Source organism: Pungitius pungitius, chromosome 10, assembly GCF_949316345.1.
Source record: "Pungitius pungitius chromosome 10, fPunPun2.1, whole genome shotgun sequence".
In the NCBI taxonomy this organism is placed as follows: domain Eukaryota; kingdom Metazoa; phylum Chordata; class Actinopteri; order Perciformes; family Gasterosteidae; genus Pungitius; species Pungitius pungitius.
Window position 1 is genome coordinate 6,680,868 of NC_084909.1, and position 24,579 is coordinate 6,705,446.

The following is a 24,579-nucleotide window of genomic DNA, read 5'->3' on the forward strand; positions in this document are numbered from 1 at the left end:
TGTCTAAGATGACGAAGTCACTATTCTGCAGACTATTCATTTGCTGTGGCCATTCTGACAATGTACACTGTGAACTGGAAATAGACTTTGCTTCTTCCTATTAGTGTGAACAACACTGCGAACTCTCAAAGGCGCCGATGGACCGAGACCACAATGAGGGCGTGAAGTCAGCCCACTCGTTTTCATGCCCAAGGAACATTCTCTACTAAACATCCTAATGGAAACGTGTGTGTCTCCTAAAGAGGCCGTATTGAACGTTTCTGAGCGTCAGTATTGCAGCGAACCACTATTTGTTGAACAAAGGGGGGCGGCGTGTCTCCCCGAGCACAGAATGAAGAAAGACGCTCTCCCTGAATTCAACGCTGAGACGTTTCAAACATTGACAGTTGATGGTTTTCTACTTTGTTATTGTTGTTTTATTCATGCAGCACCTCTAATGCAGCCCATGGGTGTACATTGTCATTATTTGACCCGATAAAGACGAAACGGCGTCTTCTTTTTAGCCAGGCAACAACAGTTTTTGGATGGAGGGACAGCCAAAGTCAAAGAAAACTGGTTCTGTAGTGACAAACACTTTAATGTTGAGTGTACAGTCAAAATGAGCACAGAGCAAGGATCAGCGCAGCAGACACATCGAGCGTGGCTCCTCTTCTTCTGATGAACACGAGCAGCGGCAGGATAACCTCCACCTGCCATCGCACCGCGGGAGCAAGCTCAGCGGCTGATTATTTTTGCAACAGTATCATATAATCAGGGCGTCCCGGTGCAGGTCGAATGAAGTACGTTTCAAAGACGAGCGACGCGAAGGTTAATTCCATGTCATTCCGCGCAGAGTATCGCGCACTTCGGAACGGAGAATGCGGGGCCATAACTCTATTGCCACTTCAGTGGCACCTTCAACGATTCCTACTTAGCAGGGGAAGGCAGAAAATGAGCCAAAGAGACTGGAGCAGAGCGAGAATGTGCTTTAACAGGATAAAATGATTTACAGGTATGAGATTCCCATTAGAGTGTGCTAATTGTTTCCACACCATTAGTGACATTATCTAATGAAGGATATTTAACCAGGCGCCGTAGTACATCACGCGGTTCCTCTCGGTTTGAAAGTGAGAGGCAGTGGACCCCAGAGTCGATGCCCTTTCCACCCGCCCCGCACCACCCGAGCGGCATGCAGATCCCCGTTTCTGCAGAACCACGCAGCCAAAGCAACCTTTGGTGCTTTTAAAAAAACACTTTGGGTAGATTTACAAAACTTGTAAAAACACAAGTATTCATTTGCAAAATAGAAAAAAAAAAGTCATGTGGGTATTGTCAAAGCTGTACATTTAAAACAATGTAAAGATTACAGTAGATCATTTTAACAAGCCCGTGCTTCATTGCACCAGGGATGATTTCATGCTATGGGAATATACAGTATATATACACACCATTTGTCTTAAAACATTCAAGACTCACGGGAACGTTCGACAACAATTAAGTATGAGACATCTTTCGAAAGATGTGTTTTGGTCCACCTTAGATCAAATCAAAGCAAGCTTTTAGGAGAGAAACGGCTGCATGGCCCTCCTGCAGATGTCAGTCGGTGCTTAAAAAGAGTACGTGACGTTTTATAAACAAGAACATCTCGTAGCGTCGTGTCACGATGCTTGGTGAGAGCGTGTCAGTCAGGTCCAGGATCAGCTCCGTCCCCATTTCACTCGCCTCTCTCTTCCAGCTCCTTTTTCAAGCTGCGGTGAACACGAAACGAGTCTCGGTGTTAACCAACAAATCGATTGTAAACAAACACACTTCCAAATCTTAAAAAGAGTCGCTGCGGTCACCTTTTCAGGTAGGCGTGCACATTGTCAAATCCATGGTACTTGGCCAGGTACACCAGCACCCCTGTGGCGCAGCGGCCGTCTCGGGCCCGACAGAAGCTGCAGTTGCAGATGCCTCTGCACGGCGGACACAGCCAGTCCTGCCAGAAACACACACAAAAAACCCCCCCGTCAGACCCGCACGACGCACTCCGCGGGGCCTGCGAGCGCGACCTGGCGCGCGTTAGGGCACTCACCGGATCCAGCAGAGCGTCGCGGACCTCCTCGCCGTAGCGGTTGCGAAGACAGGGGCCGCAGAACTGACCCCTCACCCCCACGCACTCGGGGTTACGGCAGCTGGTTTTGGTGTCGGTCGTTTTCTGGCGGCACTGGTGGCAAGTGGAGCCCTGAGGGGGAGAAGAAAGTCTTGAAGCAAAGAGCTCGACGGGCAAATGCGGGCGGCGCCGGTCTTTGCTCGTTGGAGCGGGGGGGGGACCTACGGTGGATCTGTTGTAGACCTTGTCCCGCACGTTGTTGCAGATGCTCTGCAGCTCCGCCTCCGTGATGTCGTCCACGGGCCGCACCACGTGAGCGATGGCCTTCACGCCGCTGTAGCAACGGCGGCGGGGCTGCCGGGGGGGGGGCGGCTGAAGTTAATGCCTGTACTGTTGTTGTCATTATGAAAAGGTGTAAAAGTTTCCTGATGTCGCTCACCGGCTCGTCAGCCTCCTCGAAGTAGCGACTTCGGCGAACCAGACTGAAGACGTCCTCGGGGTCCTCTTCTGGCGTCGGGCTGGGGGGGCCGTCCACCTGCGTGCGGGACCGCGTGTGGGGGCGGGACCGGCGCTCTGCGTTTTTCCAACGGCCTCCCGTGGACCGCCGAGGCTGAATAGGATAAAAAAATAAAAAGTAATGCAGTTAATGCAGAGCGCTGACGAGCCATCGCGAGATGTTTACTGTCAAATGTTTATTGCAAGGGTAAAATTACCGTGGTGGACGCAGGCGTTGACCTCCGTCCAGGGAAAAGTCCGGGCACTTTGTTCAGCTCGGCCATGAGCTTCGCCAGCTGTCAAAAAAGAAATACAAGAAGGATGAATGAAGGAGTAAAACTAGAGGCCGTGCAGGTCAAAGTTCAGTTTATTATACAAGATGCTGGATAATAAAGAGAGAAGATTGTACCATTGCTTTGTTCTCCTTAATATTCAGGGCTCTCTTGTGGATGAAGTTCTCTTCTTCCTCAGAGTCGGAGCCCTGAGCTTTAGTTTGGGGGAGTTGGGGTGGCCTCTTGCAGGTTTTCTTGGTGGGGAAAGTCATGGCGACCTTCAGGACGTTGGGTCTGCGGCCGCGTCTCGGAGGTTCAGAGTCTACTTTCTGAAAGAATAACACAACTAAAGATCAGGACTAAACGTTCTTATTATCTTCTGAAGTTTGTAAATACAGATTTAGCAAACTTACCATGGCTTCCATCTGGCTGTTAATCCCACTCTCCTCAAACCCGCTGCACGTGTCCTCCTCCTCCGACGAAGCCTTGAACACCTTCGGTTTCTCTGTCGTCCTCCTCGTCGGTTTCAAAATGATCCTCTAAAAACCAGAGACCATCTTCAGCCCCCACGTGTTTACCACCGTTTTATTCACAGCAGGAGGACTTGGATCGTTTATTGTTTACCGTGTTTGCAAAGCCTCCGTCGGAGCCAAAGCTATCACAACTGTCGTCAGAGGAAGAAGAGGACGAAGAGGACGTCTCCATGGGAACCAGAGGGATGCTGCGGAAGCTCCTCAAGCTCATCCTGGTGGATGGAGGCTGGGCCGCCAGTTTCTGTGAATCATCACAAGTGAGTTTAAGAGAGGTTTCTGTGTTTTTATTCATTGACCTCTGAACTTTGTGGACAGCCTTCATATCAGGCCGGGATACGAACACGGGAACCATCTTCTGAAGTAACATCTGCAGAGCAATCGGTTGGATTTTTTTTAAACGATATCGCTGGCTAGACTTCAAATGATTTATGAGATCTTTACTTTCATTATCAATTATTTTCTCAATTAAGCCTTTAGTCGAAAAGAAAACATTAGAAATGCCTTGTGCCCAGGTTCAGATGTTCAAACTTGTTTTAACCAAAATCAAGAATGGATGAGTCAGAGAAGCAATAATCCTTCAAATATCTGAACATTTTTAAAAGCCACAACCAGTTAATGGAGCCATCGGAGGTCCTTTAACTGAACCGATCTGTTAAAGTGTCATATTACATGTGGATTTTATGTATATGGACCAATCAATATATCAACCTTCATATGTAAGCTACAAATATTAACCTGCCCATGTAAGATTGTATCTATATCAAACAGATTTAAGATAACTTAAGCCAATAGCTCAACTTGCCCTTAAAAAGTAATCCTTACTGAACTGTTAAAAAGTGGTAATAACGGGATGTTTTTTCACCAACACGATGATAAAGTGGTATTGCGGGTAATGGATCAAATGAAGACGAATGTTTTCTTACCTGGGAGCGGGTGGCTGGCATGTTTCCTCTAAAAACTAGTTTGACACAAGCAGACAGACACACTGCAGCAGCTCTGCAACGAACAATACGGATACACAGAGAGACACAGAGACTCAGAGCCAGTTCCCGCGGTTCGTTTCCCGCGCCAGCATAAGGTCCTGCAAGATGCATAAAATGTAGTCACGGGCTTTACACTTTTTGCGAGATACGGACACAAAATACAATACTGTTGTCTGTTAACTAAGTGATATAACACGTTTGATGTGCCTTTAGATGATTAAACGTCACGAATGTGTTAATTTATGTCGCGTTTAGAGAAAGAGGACGTGGACCTTCCATGTGCTCTGCTGTGGCGCGAGTTTTTTTTATTTCTGAATTTGCATGCAAGGCGGGTAAAATGTTGAACTCTGTCCAACTTTGCAACTGCTAAGAACCAAATTTAACCCGTTGAAGTACATCAGTCGCTTTCACTCCATAACGGTCAAGAACTATAAATTAGGTACATGAACTTTGATGAGACTTAATAAAATAGGAATATTCCGATTACACTCTGTAAGAGTAGAGTTTATAAAGGAATTCAAGGAGGGGCTTATTGGCAAAGGAAATAGGGAGATACAAGAATTCAATTTAATAAAGAGCAGTAAAAGGGGGGCTAATAATAAGAGATAGCATTGAAGCATTGAAGCATGAACATAAGACGACTGGGTGTGTTGCACCAGATTTAATAGAACTTTGCACGTCAAGGTTTATATATATATATATATCACATATATGATATATAGATCTACATTAAAGCAGACCAACAGTCTCATATATTTTTTCTGATGTGCTGTATATAGACTGTTTACTAATCACATCCCCCCACTGTTGAAATTGCTGTGTAATTAAGTCGTTATTGCTCTCTATAGTTTTTTTTTTTTCTTCTATTATTATTACAGTTTTTAAATAATCTTGTTATTGTTTCATATTTTCTCTTTTTAAATTGCAATAGTTCTGTACTTTTGCTGCTGGAGCAACCGAATTTCTGTATTGGGAAACAATAAAGGCGTATCCCATCTTATTGCATTTGACCATTGCCAAACAATGGAATCATGAGACCCTTTAATAAATCTATACAAAACACTCCCACTAAAGATGCAGCACAGAACATTTGAACAAATAAACACTACCATGGGTTGACATATCTGTTTTTTATTGGAAGGAAGAAAAAGAAGGACTAAATTATAAAATAAAAAACACATAATTTATATTACCCTGACAGAAGCCAGTTTTCTTCTTATAATATAAAGAGCTTGTGTTCATACATATATACATCCCATCATAGGCGTCAGTGTGATTCCTTTCAAATGCGCAGTTAATTTTCAGCAATACATTATTCCCATAAAACCCTTTCAGAGCACACAGACATTTTGAGGGAGCGCTCGGTTCACGCGTGGCCCGCATTAAGTTCTTCCAGCGGCGCCACGCCCTCCCCTGCCCCCTCTCCTCTGTCGACCTCTGACTTGTTTATTGTCCTGACGTGGTAATCTTTTCTGCCGCTCCACTTTGATCCACCCTCCGTCGCTGGCTTTGGCCCCCTCTTTTTCCTTGCCGGGGTCTCCTGTCACAGACAATATACCTGGTATCGCGGAGGGGCGGTTCTGTGGCGTGACGCTGTAGCTGTTGGACCGTGGCCTCCCTGGCTGTCGAGAGGTTTTGCTGGTTCTATTATGAACACAGTTACCTCTAGCGCCGTTCCATCCGTGTCCCCTACCCTGATCCCCTCCCACAGTTAATGTGTTGCCAAAGTAGAGGCTTTTGCGGCGGTCGTGCACGGCGCCGGCGCTGAGTGGGCGCTCTCGCTCCCTCTCCGAGGCGCTCTCCGACGTGGTGCTGGAAGGGCTGCTGCCCTTCGACCCGAAGTGGAGCGAGGAGAGTTTGGCCGACAGGCTGGTGGTTGGCGAGGAGCTGCGAGAGTCGATCCAACTGGACGCGTGGGCGCGGTTCGGAGAGCGGCGCACAGCTGCGGCGTAAGAAAACCCCTGGCTCTCATGCGCGGACAGGAACTGAGGCAGAGTGCGGGCGTCGGAGCCCGTGAAGGCGGACAGAGCGGTAGTCGTCTGCGAGGCTTTCTGGCTCTTCAACTGCCTCTGCCTCACGTTGTACATCCATGTGGGGTCGATGTCTAAAAGAGGGAGGATTATGCATTGATTCAGCATCTTTCTTTTTCCAGGAATGAAAACTGATTAACAGTAATAGTGATAACAGTTATAAATAAAACCATTACCAGAGTGAGACTTGTCCATGGGGCTCAATGGGATGTTGGCTGGTGCTGTTTCAATGACCAGCTCCACACTCTTGATTTCGGGTTGTCCCCCGCTGTGACTCCACGTCACTGGACAGCTGTGTCTGGTAGACTTGGGTGACTTGACATCATTCTGAAGAGAACCAGATTACATTATATAACTTAATATATTTACTCTAAAAAAATAAGTAAACCTGATGTATGTCTGATGTATTTCTATCAAACATATATTAGACCTGTCAAAGTCATTACATTATTGACATTATTGTGGCTGAGATGCGATCCCTCCTCGTGTCAAACAGAAGGGGGATGAGTGTATTGACAGCCCTAATATATATATATATATATATACACACACACACACGTATATATGCCTCTCACCTCATAATTGACTATGTAGTCAACTTTATGGTTCTGCAGTATTCCAACAATCCACCTGTCCATCACAAAGGGTGGCTGCATTGCAAGGATGCAAAAAAAATGAAATGAAATCAAACAACAAAAAAACAGACTGACTACCCAACAATGCAACAATATTAGCGCTAAAATGCAACCAGTTAGCTCAGAAACAAAGACAGCATTTAGCATTGATTAATGAATGAGTTCCATCATTCGTAAAACCTTAGTCATCCGCAGGAGCTCCACATCTTGTCTGTTGACATTGAAGATGACATCTTTTATGTAAGTTACTGCAATGTCATCTCCATCAAGCTCCATGTACATCTTCCATTTGCAGTCCTGAAAAGAAAATGAAGATGGGTTCAATCTACAAAAATACCTGTGCTACTGTACAACTGCATTAGAATCTGACAAAAAGAGATAGATGTGTGAGAATGATCGTATTGAAAATGTTCTAGTTGTAGTATTTCATAGAGAGAACTTGGCAACTCGTGTACATAAACCAACAGCACAACCTAGAGGCACTTTTTGGGTGATGGCCGAAAAAAGCTGCTTACCGTGGGAGGAGGACAGAAATGACATATATAACAACATGAAATTGCATTTATGCAATTTATGTTATAGATGATTTCCTGACGCGCTTTTAGAATTTAATCAAAATTAATATTGATGCCTCAAAATAGTAGAGAACGTTGTCTTTTTTAAAATTCTGTGAGAAACATTATAAATTCCTTGTTATTAATGTCGGTGGGATCATTTCTTGGAGCCGAATTCGGGTCGATTGTGGGCGATGCGGGTGAAGGATTTTCCTCATGACTTGCTGCATGCGGCACACATGAAATCCTCCCTAGGAGGCACAAATTTCAACAATTCCCTAGACCTCTTCTGCCGCATACTGAATGCTGACGAAGCAGTAATGATTCCGCCGATCCCCTGAAGCCGGCCACTGAGCCACAGGTCACCGCTTAACCACGCAGGGTTCAGGGCACAGGCCAATCCATTGTGTAGTGATCACAGAGAAAGACATCAGAGGAGTGGCACTAACACACTCGTGTGAGGAGCCTTTCGCCCTCTCCTGCATGGTCCCCCTGGGGGGGTGGGGGGGGGCTGGAGAACGGCTCAAAGGGGGGCGGGGGGGGGGAGCGTCGGCGAGCCTCTGGCTCAGAAACACTCCGGTGGCCTCGCGCCGGGCCTGCTCGTTCGGCGCTGGCCGGTCGCGCCGGGGCTTCCAGGTTCCGCGCGAGTCTAATCACTCCAGCAGAAACAATGTCTGGTAATGATGCCTAGGACCCGAGTGCGTCTAATGACAACTCATACATAATTCAGCACCTTTCACTTGGCTGCACGGTGATATCCTCATTAGTAGGGGACCCTCGGTGGCTGTCAGATGGTGGCCGCACAATCGCGGGCCCTCATTTTGTCTTTGAGAAGTGCAGCTGCTTCCATGACATCGCCAGCAAAGAGGGGCGAAGAAAAAAAAAAAAAAAAATGCAGTGCGGGTTTGTTTTATTTAGTGCAAAAATCCTTCCAGTTTGTAAAAACAAGGCTGACACGGAACCTGACACCAGGCAGGGGAAAATAATTAGCTCTCATTTTCTCAGCCTCCTGTTTCCTTCTCCCTGCTGTGTTTTCTACCCACTAAACCACCACATGTCAGAAGAAATGGGAGGCAATTAGCAGGCTCGTTTCAGCCCTGCCGAACACACTGAAAGAGGACTATTTATGACGGGACAATGAACAGCTGAAAGATTAAATAACGTTTGCCTTTTAAAAAGAAAATGACTTCTGGCTAAATGGGCTATTTTTGATTAAATTCAAACAGCAAGTGAAGAGCCATCCTTTCACCACAGTTTGAGACCCCAACAAAGGGCTGGGAGCAAGTCGAGGTGGATGCGTTACACGGCTCAGGGAGAAATGTTTATTCTTCTGGTTTTATGTATGTCTGGTGATGCCTTCGACGGTCAGTGCATCAGCCGTCATCGTGAATCCTCTGGACTGACTAACGAGGCTGATTCAATCCGGGAAAACCGGTGTATTTGAATATGTCACAAATTAATAATCAACGGAATTCCAACATTTATTTGCGCTTGTCCTGCGTTTCCTTTTGGCCGGCTTTCACGGAACGAATGATACATTTGATGCTAACAGCTGCATAATAGTGTGTGTGTGTGTGTGTGCGTATATTTGTGTGCGTCACAATAATGACTTACAGATTTTCCAGTTCCTGGTTTCCAGTGGTACCCAAACACCAGCTCCAGACAAACAGTTTTACTTATCTCCACCTCCTTCCCCAGCTCATCCTTAAGAAAAAAGAGGAGAATTCACAAAGAGACTTTAAAAAAAAACCCAACATTCTTCCTAAAAATAGAAGAGGAAGCGTTTCTACCTTCAACAGAGGTGGGAAGTGGACCAAACCGAGGTAATCATTCGCCAGCTTTTCAATTTCACTCTGCCAAAGAGAAAATGTGAGATTCATTGTAATTTCAATATAAATGGGCGTAGATCTCATGGTGTAACTGATAAATGTATTAAATGAAATCAGACAGTTAACTGAGCCTTGCCTTGAGGTGCATGGCGTGACCTTTGGATTTGAACCCCATGTCCCTCATGTCGTTTTCCGTGAGCAACAGCAGCCTCTTTCCAGTGATGTGATTCTCTTTAAACAGGTCAGCATACAGCTGCATGCCGAAGGCACTTTCCTCTGAGATAGAGGAGGACAGGATTTTAGACAACACACATTGCAAATAAAGAAGATGCAAAAGTTGGACCCAAGATCGAGTGCATGAACAAACCTGCGCCAAATATTTGTTGCATCCAGAAATACTGAAAGAATAAAATGGCAATATATAGTTTTTATTAGCAATGATGTGTGGAAATCAAAAATAATATGTTAGTTATGAAGTTAATGCAATGATACTGACCACATGCTCTTCTGTCCATGTATAGATGTCGAAGTGGGGCAGCAACTGCATTAATTGCAAACACAAACAGCAGGAACAGCTATAGAATATGGATGGATGCAGACAGTATAACACACATATTCATGACATTGAAATAAAAATCACCAGACTTAAGTAAATGTTATTAAAATGTAAAATAGGCATGTTTTCCATGTCTGTGAAGCCATTACTTTTCGGGTTATTGTGCTGTGGGATGAGGACAACTCGCCTCTAATGGTCTATATCAAACCGAAATGTCCATCTGACTGATCCGACGCAATCCGTTTGAATGATAAATCATTTATTGCTCATTAAATGTAATCAGGCAGAAACTTGCCAGCCAAAATAAAGATTTCATCATTGTGATCATGAGACTGGGGGGTGATGACAGAAATAATGCCATGGAAAAATTGGAGAAAAGACGACTAAATGAATGAATAATCCCCCCCATTCACATCTGATAACAGCTCAGGTTATGAACTGAATGTCGGTCTCAATAGACAGTCGCTGCCATACATTTCAGTGCCGCCCCCCCTCTGCCCCCCCCCCCCAGCGCTTTCCGCCTCCTCCAGTGCTGCGGATCGGAAGTAAACAGATTCGGAAACACGATGCCGGTGCCAAAGTTTTGTTGGAGTGACTTAACGGCACTTTTCAAGCGGCATATTGTTGGTTCACAAATGTGCTGCCGTGGTTCTTTCTCCGAGCTTCAGCTCCAATTCAAAATGGGGGAGCGCGGCTTTTGTGTTCGTGACATATGTGTAGAATCAACAGGAAAAAACTGGACAAAAGACTTTGGTTTAGTTCACACAATTCTGCCCCCATGTGGAATAAGTGGATGATGAGTAATCGGACCTTGAACGTCGGGAGTTGCAAAGTGGCACCAAGTTAACATCACGAGAAACGGCTCACCGTGGATGCCCAGTGAAGCAATGTATTTTACAATCTTTAAATCAGTCGCGCTCTGTTATGCCTTTTATCATAAAGGGTTTCAGTAATAATAGCACCAGTAGAACATAAACAGATAAGCGCAGAGTTGAAAGGAGGTTTATTTACAGAAAAACGTGAAGGATGCAGGAAAATGAGACACATCGAGACGCTGCTGGTGGTGCGATTTTGGGAGGCGCTCGAGGAGACCACTAACAAGTGTGGAGGCTGAATGTTTCTGAACTACATGCATCTGTGTTAATTGTTATGGATAGTGTGGAGTGTGCAGGGCCCGGAGGCACAAGAGTACGGGCGATGTTTGAACACCGGCAGGATGCTAACAAGCCACAACATAGAAATACAGGGGATTACGTCCTCATGAGACTGACTGATGATAACAAGTGAATGGGACAATTTAATGTGCTACGCTCAAGGAAGCGTGTCCTTCCCCCAGATGAAGCCTAATACCTACTTGAACACTAATGCTAATACGATTTTCTCACACTATAAAGTGCAGGCGAAATATTCAGTTGGACTGTTTGGTGTGAACGTGTGTTCCTGATGTGTCAACAGAAGGAAATTATTCTATCAAAAACTATCTCTGTATGGTCAAATGTGGAAGTTTTGATTTATGCCTTTTAGCGCAGAAACGGTGTTGCTTAATTACTTATTTCTTCTTTTTTGTAAATCTTTTAAGGCCTGCGCAAGAAGCCTTTAAAAGTAAAATGTGAAGTGAGCCATAAAGCTGAAAGTCGTACAGCCACGTCCTTTCTCCTGCTGTTTTGAACCCGGGTCAGACAGAGGAAGAAAACAAAAAAAACAAATACTTTCTCGTCCTGGTAAGAGACTGCGTCTCAACAACTGCACTCCAACACATCCGGAACAAATTGGCCAATCTTAATGTCAGCAAAATGTCACTTCATCATAAAAGCCTGAGCCTCTCTAAGCAACTGGCTTGTGTGGCTCTTTCTTCACAGCATGGCACTATACATCCAGTACATTAGACGTATGGTAATGGACATCCATCATATACACGCAGAGGGCCAAATCTAAAATCTAAAATACCTTTCTGAGCTACATTGAGTGATTTCTGAATACAATTTGAACAAAGCAATAATAATAATAATAATAATAAGCCAATACAGGTTTTCTGGTGTTTCTCATGATAATTGAAATGTAAAAAAAAAAAAATCATTATGAAATATTGCTTGCACAAACGAATTAAAGCATCAGCTGAGATCACAGTGTTTGAGAATCAGCTTTTTTTTCCCCACTGTCGTCGCACCGAGTCAAGCGTCCCATTCGCAGAGTCGCTTCGATTTTCTGTCCTCCTCTGACACAGCTGGACGCAGAGGACTTCTGCCTGGCCTGCACGTTGACCTGCATGCCCGAGTGCAGGGCAGGCCGGCCAAAGTCCAAGGAAAACACGTCCCCAAAGCCCCTCGTCCCGGCCCGCGGATTCAGCCCCTCGTTCCCGGAGGCTGTGATCCGACATGACACCTGGGAACTGTTTGATTCCTCCGTCTTGGACTGATAGAACGACCTAGCGCTCATCTTTTTAGCCACGGGTGAGAGGAGCTGAGAGACGGGGGGGAGACACAGGGGTAGGAGAGAAGAAGAAGAAAGGATAGAAAAGAAAAGGAAGTAAGTAATCAGATTCTAAACACAACGTGAGTGGGGGAGAAAAAGGGGAACCCCAAACCAAAAAGAAAACTAGATGGTAAAAGAAAGATTACCGAACAAAAGCTCGAGGGGAGGGTAGGAAAAGATAGGGAAGCACAGCAAGAGAACTGAGGTGTTCTGACATGGTACTCGGCTGGGGCGTTCTTCACAGAAAACACAAAGTGCAGCCAGGCCGAAGCCACGACGCGAGGGAACAAACGGCCAATGAGCGACGCCGTGCATTGCCGCTCTGCATTGCCGCTCTGCATTGCACAACCCAACGTGGTTCCTGGTCAGCAGCGCAGCACTCGCTCTGTGCATCATGACGCTAATGTACTCAGAGGTCAGCCGTGTACCACGCTGCACATGAGTGAAAGGCTGCCAATAATACACACTGCCCATAACGTCTACACAGGCGGATCAGAGGGATTCTGTCCCTCTCGCGGTGGGATTGAGGAGCATGTGGACAAAGTGCTGGTGCTGGTGCGGGACGTGGACCGAGGCTGGAGAGGACACAGCGGGGCAACTCACCGGGCTGTTGGACTGCTCGATGAGTTTGTGCTCCCACATCTTCAGGCGGTGTTCTCGCTCCTTCAGCTCCTGCTCTTTGGTGCTCAGGTCTCTCTCCAGCTTCTTAAGTCTCTCAAGCGTGGCTTCAATCTCACACCTGCAGGGCACCGTAATGGAACGATGTCAGCAGTTTCACTAAACAACTCCACGCTCCTTTTTTTAAATGTTAAAGACTGGCATGGCTTCATATTTTCTTTTATATCAGGAATGAATATAGAATTTATTGGAGACCAATTTTAGTTGGTCACAGTTGGTGCCCTAGAGCCATTCATTCTGCGGGTGGTGTAACACATGTTTAGGTAATTTCATTCGATGAAAGACCGAGTGTAAAAAATAGTGAAATGAATGTCAGTTAGAGTTTGCAGTGGCCCGAAAACCAAATAAAGTCAAACTGAAAAAGGAACACTAGTTAAACCCTGCAGTCGGGAGGTGATACTGTAGGTGTCTAAAGCTGTCAGGGGCGGGACAATGTCTCACGTGGGGGGGTTTGTTATGGAAACCCAAGCTGAGCCTCACTTCATGAACACATGTGGCAGGAAAAGCCCTTCCTTTATCTTCCCAGTCCTCCACTTACTCCACCCGGGTGCTTCCCGCTTCAAACAAGTGTTCTCTTCATCAACTTCCCAAATAATGTGATTTCTTTTACTTACCAATTTCCAGACATATATCTGAGCTATTGCTCTGAATCACAAATTTGCCTCAGAGGGCTTCTACAATCTGTACACATTCCCTCTGTCCAGGGACCCCCACAAAGGAACCGGGAACGAAGCAAAAAACCCTTAGGGAGGGCAACAGAGGAGGGATCCCTCTCCCAGGATAAAGAGAATAGAATACAAAGCTCATGCGCACAATGAGCAAATGAACTGAGGTAAACCACATTGAATGCTAAAAGAGCAGCTAAGCACTTGTGATCACTTGTGATGAAGTGCTGATGGCGAGCTGGAGAGAAAATGCAGGTTTAAAAAGGTGAGACTGCGAGTTGTTGTTCTTCATCAATGTCCCCATCGCGAAGAACTGACTTTTAACTTACCCATACTTTCATTTCACAACACAAAAGCCTCTAAATGCCAATCAGCTGTTGCCTTTAGTGTCTGTTAGCACATGTTAGCATGCTTACATGCAGCAGGCAGCAGACTGTGTTAAATGTAATGTGGGGCGGCTTCCTTCAGCTGTGCTCACTCGCAGGCCAAACTGAACTTATAGCATCAAGCCCCTCGAGCTACAACAAACGCGTCTTTCTGTGACACGCATTCTCCGGTCCTGTTTTCCAGCAGCGGGTTTCACTCCAACCTGCTGCACCTGCAGATGGCTGCCTGGACATGATGCCACCAGCAGAACTTCTGAAGAAAAACCTCAGAGCACAGACAAGCCCCGCAGAGAGGCAGACAGAGAATAAAGTAACAGCTGAGACTCAGGCTGTGCTGAACATCACCAAACCTCCAGCTGCTCATACAACCCAATTAAACACTTCTACTTGAAAAAGATGGTGATTATTTTTAGGGCCCTATGGGTAAAGAGAGGAAGTATATCCAGATGGATGATTCTGTGGAGGTTTTCATGCCTTTATGTAGCTATCAGTGTAATTATTAAAGATCTATATGCACAATCTCAAATCCTTTTTTGTATCTCACGGCCCCCATCAGCCACATTTCCACATCACTCTTTGGAAACAGTTGCACATTTCTTTAGGCTGAGGCAGTATGTTGCTGAAAAAGAGAGTTATAAATACATGTACGGGGCCCCGGGAGAATAGAGGAGCACATTACCTCCATTCAGCCTTGTTGTGAAGGAAAGAGTTGCACTGTTGAGGAAGTTGGCTGTCGTTAGACATGGAATCCAAAGTAGAGAGGATCTGCTTGAACATCGGCCTTTCCTGCATCAACACATAAACATTTGCTCCGTGTGATTCGAGGCATCCACATGTCGATCGATCGATACGGTGACTCGGTTGATCGCTCACTTTGGGTTCTGCTGCCCAGCAGCTCCTCATGAGCTCAGCGAAGCTGGCAGGACAGCCGCTCGGGATGGTCAGCCTCTGGAACACACACACACACACACACACACACACACACACACACACACACAGGATGAGGCGCTGGCCGTTCGAAAGGGACGCTTGGACATTCGGGATTTCATTCCTCCTCCACTTCTCTTGCTGCCGGGTTAAAGCGGACCTAAGCCGACCATCTGGTGGCAGTGGCTACGTGCGCTTCAGCCTCTGAGCGCTAACCGGGTTCCAAGGGTCGATACCGTCTGCGGTAACGTACACATCACCGCACATTAGAGTACCTCATTCTTCTCCACCACGAGCCAGGCCACTTGTAAACCTTCCAGACCTTTGAAGGGTATCTCACGAGTGAGCATTTCCCAGAGCACCTGTCACAGAAGTAAAAACATGGTCAGTAAACAAACAAAGTTAAATATAATATATAGTCCAAAAAGAGGATAAAGAAAAAGGTGGAGGTCCGTGTTTTCACACACACCAAAGGGCTTTACTGTACTCTACACTTTTACACTTGCCAGCTGCCTCACGTTACATGTCTGTATTTTTGCTGTACAAATCAGTTCCTCAGAATTGTGCCAGTGCGGGAAGACAACAAACGTTCTCTGAAACGGCCGTTTCTAACATGGAGAAACATATTGTTTAAGATTTTGTATCAGAGCTTTACTCTTGCATGAGAGGAGCTGCAATTGTTTTAAGCTCTTAAATGGTTTTCCTTTTGAAACTACTTTGAAAAGTCTTTAGACAGCAAATTCACAACAGTTTCAGAGAGAAGAGAGAGAAGAGGCTTCTTACTTCTCCATTATCAAATTAATTCTATTGTCCACCCAGAGAAAGAAATGCAGAAATAAGGATCTGGTGATTGATCTTTGATGGGCCATAGATGAATCTATTTATTTGGACTTGATGTCATTTGGACATCAAATATTTGTTTTTAAGAACTAAAAGGATGAGTCAAAAGAATTTTAACAAAAAATGCACACTAAAGGAGCCAAAGTACTCAAAGCTGCTCGACGGATGGTGAAGCTGAAACTAAGTGTTAACAATTCAGTGCACAGAAATGATTAATTATAAGAATACCGGCAACCGTCTTAGACACTATTTGTGATCATGTATCTATCGTCCCATAGTATTTAATATGTACAAAAAGTTTAGTACATCCCTGATACACCAGCAAATGGCTCAAAGTTCAAGGTGCCATGTTCTAAGGCAGCGATGTGTCCCAGTTGAATTCTTACTGAATGCAGCAGCACATATGTTGTATGAACCGAGACTGATTTAGAAGCCAGTGAACGTTTGAGATGACTCGTACCGCCAAGGAGGCAGAACAATGATCCACGGGACGTGAGGCGTTGTGGTCACTCACCACTCCGTAGGAGAAAGTGTCACACGTCTCAGACACAGGCAGGCTCTGGATCACCTCGGGAGCCATCCAGGGAAACGTGCCCACCAAGGACATGTGAGTCGTGTGAGTCAGGAATTTGGATGCCCCAAAATCACAGATCTGAAGTGACAAAAAAATGAATTAAGCTTAAGCTTGCACCTAAAAATGAATGGTTATGTATCCATAGCCAGCACCCAGGTAGCAATGCACCAACTATCAAACCAGCAATTCAGAGAAAAGGTGTTTGCAATCACTTGTGTGTGTCTATTGGTGATGTTGGTGTAAATGCTGCACTGTGGGTTTCTACTGCACTGTCATCACGTGATTAAGGCCTGAGCACATTTTCAATTTTCATCTCTGCAATTTGGCACACGGTACTCTTGTCTACATACAACATTTTTTTTTTTTAAATTGAAGTTACTGAATAAACTACCTCAGATGTATTTAATCTCCTTTTTACTCATCTCGTCCACAGCAAAGCACACCAGTAAAAATGGTTCTTGTAAAAGCAAGGTAAGTCACTGCCCTCTTGTGTCCACATATTGTATGTAAATAACATACCACTATTTCATGCTCCTATTATTTTTAAATTCTTTAAAAAAAAAGGAAACACGCAGTTGAATAGAAGATATCACCTCTCATTGTGCAGCAAAATGTGTACCATGCATAATGAAAACACACCTTGAGAACCTTGTCTGCTGATACAACAACTGCAAGGGAAGAGAACACGTTTTTATGTATGCACTTAAAACGTAGCATTCATGTATGTATACAAATGAATATAAATGAATTGGAAACAAACATATTCCAGAAATCAAATCCTTTACCATTCCTGGACTTCAGGTCTCTGTGGATCACCTTAACAGGCGCCTCTGAATGTAAATAGTGCATTCCTAATGTGGAAATAAAGAGACATTTTCAGAGGCGGGTCACTGGAAACATACACATATATAAACTGGTGGCAGCGATCAAAAACATGAGAAAATCTAGCTTGGATCTAAAATGTTGGGGCGATTGCAAGCTGTCGTCTAAGGATCTAAATGAAGAGCAGACAAAGGAACTTAAACTCCAAGTTCTCTTTTTTCTTTTTTTAAGAAACAGCAAATGTTTAACTGAGGGTATTAAATGACTGTTTATCTTTATTGTTCATTTTGTTTTGTTGATGACATATCAGTTTCATTGCTCAGTTCTAAAATTCAGTTAAATATAATATGACATATTTAATATCATACTGTATTTATCATAACACAGGTCTAAGGTTGCAGCTAATGATTATCATCATTGTCAATTAATTGATTGGTTGTTTGGTCTCTAAAACGGTCAGAAAACGGTCTATGAAGCCTCATCATCAACCATGTGGGCTGGCCTCAACAACTTAACACAGCAAAAATGAAAGTTTTTTTTAATTTGTTGAATGATACCCTAGTATAGGGAAGGAGATAAACTAATCGTCACATTTACCTCTGGCAATCTCTGCAGCCCATGTCATTATCTGCCCCATGTCCATTTCCTCACTGTCAGCACTGGACAGGTAATCATACAGCGATCCACCGCTGGCATACTCTGTGGAGAAATGTTATTTTCTATCACTGAAAGTGATTGACCGCTGCTGGTGAGAGGCCGTTCTCATTACGCGTCGTCGCATGGTAAACGTGAGAGCGCTTTGTGAGACACTTTGCCAGAGGACTCCTGGAAGCTTGCTGACTCTTGTTTGCACATATTTGCTCAATGAGTTATGAGTTCTAATGAGTCCTGACAACCATGTCGTCCTTTGCAAAACCCCTCCAGGACGTGCAGGTAGCTGTTAGCAGAGATGTTGGGGAGGTACAGTGCCTGGATAAAGATGAACAAGCGCCATCGTACCAGATTAAAACAGCAGGAAACCTCTGTTTGTGCATAATAACCCAATGAGGTTACAAGATAGTGTAAACAGACACAGGCGCCTAGGCAGGGGTTTAATTAACGATGATAAAATACACACAGGTTTTCATCTTTTTTATCTTCTACATCTTTAATTGCCCTATTGCTTTTGCACTGTGGCAAAAAGCTGTCCGTCAGTAAATGTTGAAGCTCACCGGACTTCAAGTGAAGACTTAATTCATGTAATACGTTCATCCACATTCATTACATCACATGTCATTTAGCTGCTGATTTTATCCAAAGCGACTTACTTTTCTGCAGAAAGGGGGGGAACTGTTTGGCCCGCTGCTTTATGTCAACAGACAGAGGACATTTATGACTATGGAGCTGATGAACGTGGTCATGGGGGGGGGGGGGGGTCAGGACGACAATAAACGTTTCCCCTGCATCTGCTGCCAATTAAATTGTGCTTTAACAAATACAGACATCAATCAGCTACTTGACATCAAGACCGCTTCCCCTTCCTCTTTTTATACAATTCTCCCACGAACACTTATTTCATAGAAAGCATGGCATAATTAGATGGGAATAACTGGATGGGAGACTCTGTAAAGTCAGCAGTTGTAACGTTGTCGTGTTGTACGAGGTGAGGTTTCAGGAGAGCATTCTACCGCTCTCCAATCCACAGAGAAAGGACGTCAATGGTAAATTATTAGGATGGTGATGGATATTTAATAACAGAAGTCTTGGGTCACTGAAGGTACGGAGTGTGTAGCAATGCGTCACACAAAGAAACATTTTTAATGGAGCTAATATTGAAAAAAAATATATACTTCCTGATGTTTCCTGAATGGCAGAAGAGTTTTTCAAAAAAATCTTCTTTTTCAAGACTGATTTAGCAATTTACTTGGAGCTTGTGTTTGCTGTTTTGGAGACTAAAACAATTTTGGTGACTGCATAATTTATTGCCTTTGGTTTATATGGTAGTTTTGTAACACAGTAGCACACAGTAGAGAGATATACTTTTCCAATATGCAGGACCCGGACATGTGATCTTGAATCACTTCCTGTTTTTTTCTTTTCACTGAAAAACTGATCACTTCCATCGGACAAAAACACTTTCCTAAATCACAGTCTCGACGGAGCTACCAGATTGCAAGTTTATGTAATATTCACTTAGTAAAAGTACGTAGTTGTACATTTAGTGATACTTAACAGTACGTAGGATACTAAGAGTATGAAATAGAGAAACAAATGCAATTACAGAAGAACAATGTTTGTGTTCAAGGCGTTGCAATTACGCAACGCGAGTCACATTCGTGCAACTGCAAATTAAATCTCAATTTCACATTGTGCTTAAGTTATTAGTTGAATAGTCGATTGGCAGAAAAGAAACTTGTGGCAATTGATTTGATTCATTCTCAAGCCAAATATGCGAAGAATCATTTGCTGTTTGTAACTTGCCGTTTGCAGATCCTGAAACTTCTACATTGGTTGATTTACATAATTATATATTAAATTAAATCAAATGTTCTTCAATTGGTCAGACCATATAAGGAATTAGAAAATGCCGTCTTGGGTCCTGCAAAATGACTAATTACCAATTATTTCTAGTTATATTTCTGGCCACTTTTCCTGCTGTTGTAGAATGTTTTTGGTGTATGTGTTTAATGTAATAAAATATTATATTGAATGAGACTGAGAAGGGGGAGGGAGGGTACTGCATGTAGCACAGACCAAGGGTCAAACCCGTGCTACTGCGATGAGAACACTGTTAGCTAACTGAGCACCTTTGTCATTTAGCCGTGTATCTAAGCACCCAAATTCCTTGTATATGCTCACGCGTATTTGCCCATTAAATCTTGAATTTGAGAAGCCTTGGCATAAAAAACAATAAAACTTAGATAACATCTCCACAGTAAATTGAATAGTTTGTGCGGCGGCATTGTGAGCCCTCTTGTTACACAGGGTTTATTCTTCAAAAACACACACAAAACAGAGGCACACGACTACTGTATCAACGTGTGCACTTCCCGAAGCGACTGGCATTCACCAATGTTTCTATAGAGGCCTTTGCACCACTCAGCATTGAGCAAACTGCACACTGAGGCACACGTATTCAGCGGCTCCACTACTCTCACGGTGCAGCTCTGGTGACCTCTGATCGTCATCAGGACACAGCGTGGTGATGACACGCTTTTAAAACAGATCTTACCTGTGACGATTCCATAGTTGGGAGCCTCAACGATCGCGCCGTAGAACTGAATGATGTTGCGGTGGCTGAGGACGCTGAGGATTTCAGCCTAAAAAATGAACCAAAATACCGGACAAAGTGAAATTCCAATCTGCCGCTGGATCAAAGGGGTTAAAGATTTGTATTGTGAACTAAACATGGCATTTTTTTTTACCAAACTAGCGATGAGAGCTAGTTATTCAACAGTTGCTGAGCCCCGTAGTGAAAGCCAGGGTATCAGCTAAGTCAGTAACCTTCACCCACTCGGGACCACCAATGTTTGTAAAAGAAAATACACAGAAATCCAAAATGATCTCTGTGAAACTATTCCTTGAATGAACAGAAACATGACAAAACCAATTTGTATAATTGTAGCCAAACACTGTAATTAAATGAACAATTGGTTCAACTAGAAAGGATTACAATATACAGTAATTTTCACTGAACATTCATCCCTCCGACACTTGAGCGAAGCTGAATGGATATCTATGATCTTTTACAATTTCAAAAAAAAGAAACCATAACCCTAACCCTTTGTGAACACCCAATCACAGGCCAAATATAATGCAATTTCCCTGACAAGATTTCAAAGATAGCTCTTTTTTGTCTGTAAGACAATGAGCCTCAGCTTTTAAAGCAATCTCGGGAACAGCCCCTGCTGTAATTGGGCCAAATACATTCTTTCATTTGCCAATACTGTTTCTTTCCCTGCATATTTCTGAGAGTGGGGGTGTATAATGACCGTGAGTGACGGGTGCACAAGTAACCGTGTCTCCCCCCCCCACCCCACCCCCGCATGGGGTAGAAATTAAAATGAGCATCATACTGACAATTAAAAAGTATATGAAAAGCCGAGGCAATTATGACTCCTACCTCATTTTCAATCTTGAGCAGTTTCTTCACCGCCACCTCTTTGTCCTGGGTGATCCACCTGGCTCGGTACACGCTCCCGAAGCTGCCGCCGCCGCAGTTCTCGTAGAAGAGGACGTCGTCGAACTTGATTTGCACGAAGGAGGCGCTCGGGGACAACATCTCATCGTGACACTCGGCACAAAGAGTGCTCCTGTGGAGGGGCGGTGGGGTCACAGTGAGGGGAGGGCTCCTGGCTCCCTCAGCAGAGTCCTGTGCGGGTGAGCAAAAGGCCTCCTGCTGTGCGAGGGGCTTCATTCTGAAACACACGCGGGTCAGATGAGACTCCAACGGGACCTTGGAATCGGGGGGGGGGGGGGTGGCACTGTGACTCTGCATGGCGTGACTGTGTCAGGTTGGTTCGCTGGTCCAGGCGGAACAGGAAGTAGGACCCAGGCGCGGGATTCTTACAGGGAGTGTTCTTTATTCAACAGAAACGGGAACAGAGGCGTGCTCCAACGGACGGTTGACTAGACAATGACGGGACAAGGGACAACGGGCACACGGGGCTAAAATACACAAGGGAGGTGCAGGTGATTGGACACAGGTGGGAACACTCAATCACAGGACAGGAAGTGAAGCTCACCCAGATACACGAGAGACAAGAAACTACAAAATAAAACCGGAAGAGGACTCAAACCGTTACAGAACCCCCCCCTCAAGGACCGAATTCTAGACTGTCCTAAAGGAGGGCAGAACCAAGGGAAACAGACGGGGGAGGGAGGGTGGGGGACTCGACGACCCTCGGCACCCGGGGAACTCTAGGTATCGGCGGCGCGGTGTCGGGTCCTTCCGGCCGGAACGACGGCCGGACCTCAGGGTCTCGGGGGGCCGGCCGGGCGTTGTGGCGGGGGGCGCCGGACTCTGCGGCTCCGGCGGCGTTGTGGCGGGGGGTGCGGACCAAGGGATGGGAGGGGGCACGATCAGGGGTCGTAGGGACGGGGCTGGAGAAGAAACGGGCAGAGACGGGCGTCAGGGGGCTGGAGACGGGGCCGGGACGGGCCGGGACGGGCGAAGACGGGCGTCTGGGGGCCGGGACGGGCGGAGACGTGTTCCCAAAAACGGGTTTTCAAAGTCGAACCCTGCTGAGTCCTTCCGTGGTCCCGTCATTCTGTCAGGTTGGTTCGCTGGTGCAGGACAGGAAGTAGGACCCAGGCACAGGATTCTTACAGAGAGTGTTCTTTATTCAACACAACGGGAACAGGAACAGAGGCGTGCTCCAACGGACGGTTGACTAGACAATGACGCGACAAGGGACAACAGGCACACGGGGCTTAAATACACAAGGGAGGTGCAGGTGATTGGACACAGGTGGGAACACTCAATCACAGGACAGGACAGGAAGTGAAGCTCACCCAGAGACACGAGAGACCAGAAACTACAAAATAAAACCGGAAGAGGACCCAAACCGTGACAGACTGTGTGAAAGCCCTGGTTTTAGCTGTGTCATTCACGGTGCCTTTTCCTCTGCTCTACACACACACACACACACACACACTCTCCTTATCATCAGTACCAGTAAGCAGTGAGATCAGGGTCCAGACTCTGCTCATATAAAAGCGATGGCACGCCTGGTATGCTGTGATCACACGCTATCCCAGCGAAGGTCACGAATGAAGAGAGCGAAAGAAAACGGACGGTTTTAAGACAAAAACCATCTTTTCTGAGGCCGTACATCCAGGACAAATGCGAGAGATATAAATGTGACGCTCCCTTACTGGAGTCCACACAGATTGATTATCGCATCCCTTTGTTTGTCTGTAAGAACCATAAAAGCATCTTGTAAAAGACATAATTCCCTCATTACAGGAAATTGTAGTTCTGTTATTGTTCATAGGTCTCCCATTTCAAGCGGAGCAATTATGGGCTTTTAAAAAGCTGTTACCTGGGAATTCATTGGGATTTCTACCCCTCACAGCGGGAAATGCCTCCATTGTCACAAGGGGGGTCATTTCTCTCTGCTATACTTAGCCTCGCGGCAATCTGCTCAGTGGACCAGCCCACAGTGTTGTGGTCCACTCAAGAGGCCAGGGTTACTGGGATATGGGAGCACTCCCGGATCTCCTTCCTGCCTGTTCTCACCTCACAGCAAACAGGGAAACAATGAGGGCCCCGACAGCCATATGTCCGACCACAGGGAAATACCAGACAGCTGATAGTGACCTGTCCAGCTTTGTATTTCGAAGTGGTGATGTCACCAATAGTTATAATAGTTATATAGTAATAGTATAGTAATAGTATTATCTTGGTTGATGCTCCGATTGGCTTAGATTATAGTGGTGATTTGCCAAGAGTGCATGGATCTATAAAGACGTTATGCGCTGCAAAAAAAAAAGGTCTCCATAATCAGCCTTGATTTGGTTCACTGTAGCAACTAGCGGGGAGGGGAGCAGTTTGCATTCGTATCGTTATCAGATTTTATTACGACCGCGACGTGTAAAAATCACACTTTCCACGGACGCACCTGGCGATCCAAAACCAAAAGTGAACCTGTGCAGAAAATGGTTGTGAAGCGTTTCTGTGGACTATGAATACTGCTCATTCTCACGTGGATACCGGAGAGCCACCGAGGGAACACCGAATCTAACTTTCACACCGCGACGTCAAACCACACAACGTTACATACCGACAGTAAGTCTCCTCCGCGGGAAAGTCTCACGTCGAAAACCGGGAGAAATGAGGAGTTCCGGTAAATCTCATGTGACGTTTTTCTAACGTCTGCCCTCAGCCCGCGGTGGTTTTACAGGTTGCACAACTTGTAGTTTACCACAAGCAGCAGCAGCACTACAGTACACTCGGTTTTACACTCACGGGCTCCATGACAACAGCGCCCCCCGGCGGGCCGAGGGGGGGGCGGAACCTCGAGGTCCTGCGTCCCGGGACGGTGGTGCCCCACGTGACGAGGTCCCTGTTAGAGATGATAACATTGGAACTGCTGATGAGATTTTATGCATCAGTCACATTTCACTTTTTTTTCACAACTGAGCTTTTATGCATTGTGATATTTCCTATATTTGTCAGTAAACATTATTCTACTTTATTTCATTCTATTTCAGGAGAAATACAATGGAGATATACTGCACTGTACTAAAGAACACATTTGACATACTTGCACTTTA

General features: G+C 45.2%; 2 protein-coding genes across 3 annotated transcripts; both read right to left on the minus strand.

The window, feature by feature from the left end:
- Nucleotides 1-556: 556 nt before the first annotated feature.
- Nucleotides 557-4,401, minus strand: cdca7a (cell division cycle associated 7a). Its single transcript, XM_037489639.2, has 10 exons — nt 4,295-4,401; nt 3,463-3,612; nt 3,252-3,377; nt 2,976-3,167; nt 2,785-2,862; nt 2,511-2,681; nt 2,297-2,425; nt 2,054-2,203; nt 1,821-1,957; nt 557-1,727 (listed from the first exon to the last, which is right to left on the minus strand). Exons 1-10 carry the CDS (start codon nt 4,313-4,315, stop codon nt 1,694-1,696), a joined length of 1,188 nt encoding a protein of 395 aa, XP_037345536.2. The 5' UTR covers nt 4,316-4,401; the 3' UTR covers nt 557-1,693.
- A 731-nt stretch (nt 4,402-5,132) lies between these two features.
- map3k20a (mitogen-activated protein kinase kinase kinase 20a) lies at nt 5,133-24,259 on the minus strand. 2 transcript variants are annotated; one of them, XM_037489292.2, is made up of 20 exons: nt 24,087-24,259; nt 21,425-21,719; nt 20,534-20,621; nt 17,920-18,021; nt 17,286-17,351; nt 17,140-17,168; nt 16,441-16,578; nt 15,362-15,448; nt 15,033-15,107; nt 14,839-14,945; nt 13,034-13,169; nt 9,899-9,943; nt 9,770-9,800; nt 9,539-9,678; nt 9,364-9,426; nt 9,188-9,277; nt 7,200-7,316; nt 6,960-7,034; nt 6,561-6,711; nt 5,133-6,458 (listed from the first exon to the last, which is right to left on the minus strand). In XM_037489292.2, exons 2-20 carry the CDS (start codon nt 21,716-21,718, stop codon nt 5,737-5,739), a joined length of 2,556 nt encoding a protein of 851 aa, XP_037345189.2. In that variant the 5' UTR covers nt 21,719; nt 24,087-24,259; the 3' UTR covers nt 5,133-5,736. The 2 variants fall into 2 exon arrangements, with proteins under 2 accessions (XP_037345189.2, XP_062421101.1); XM_062565117.1 differs by lacking the exons at nt 5,133-6,458; nt 6,561-6,711; nt 6,960-7,034; ... (4 more) ...; nt 9,770-9,800; nt 9,899-9,943 and adding an exon at nt 10,938-12,418.
- Nucleotides 24,260-24,579: the final 320 nt, after the last annotated feature.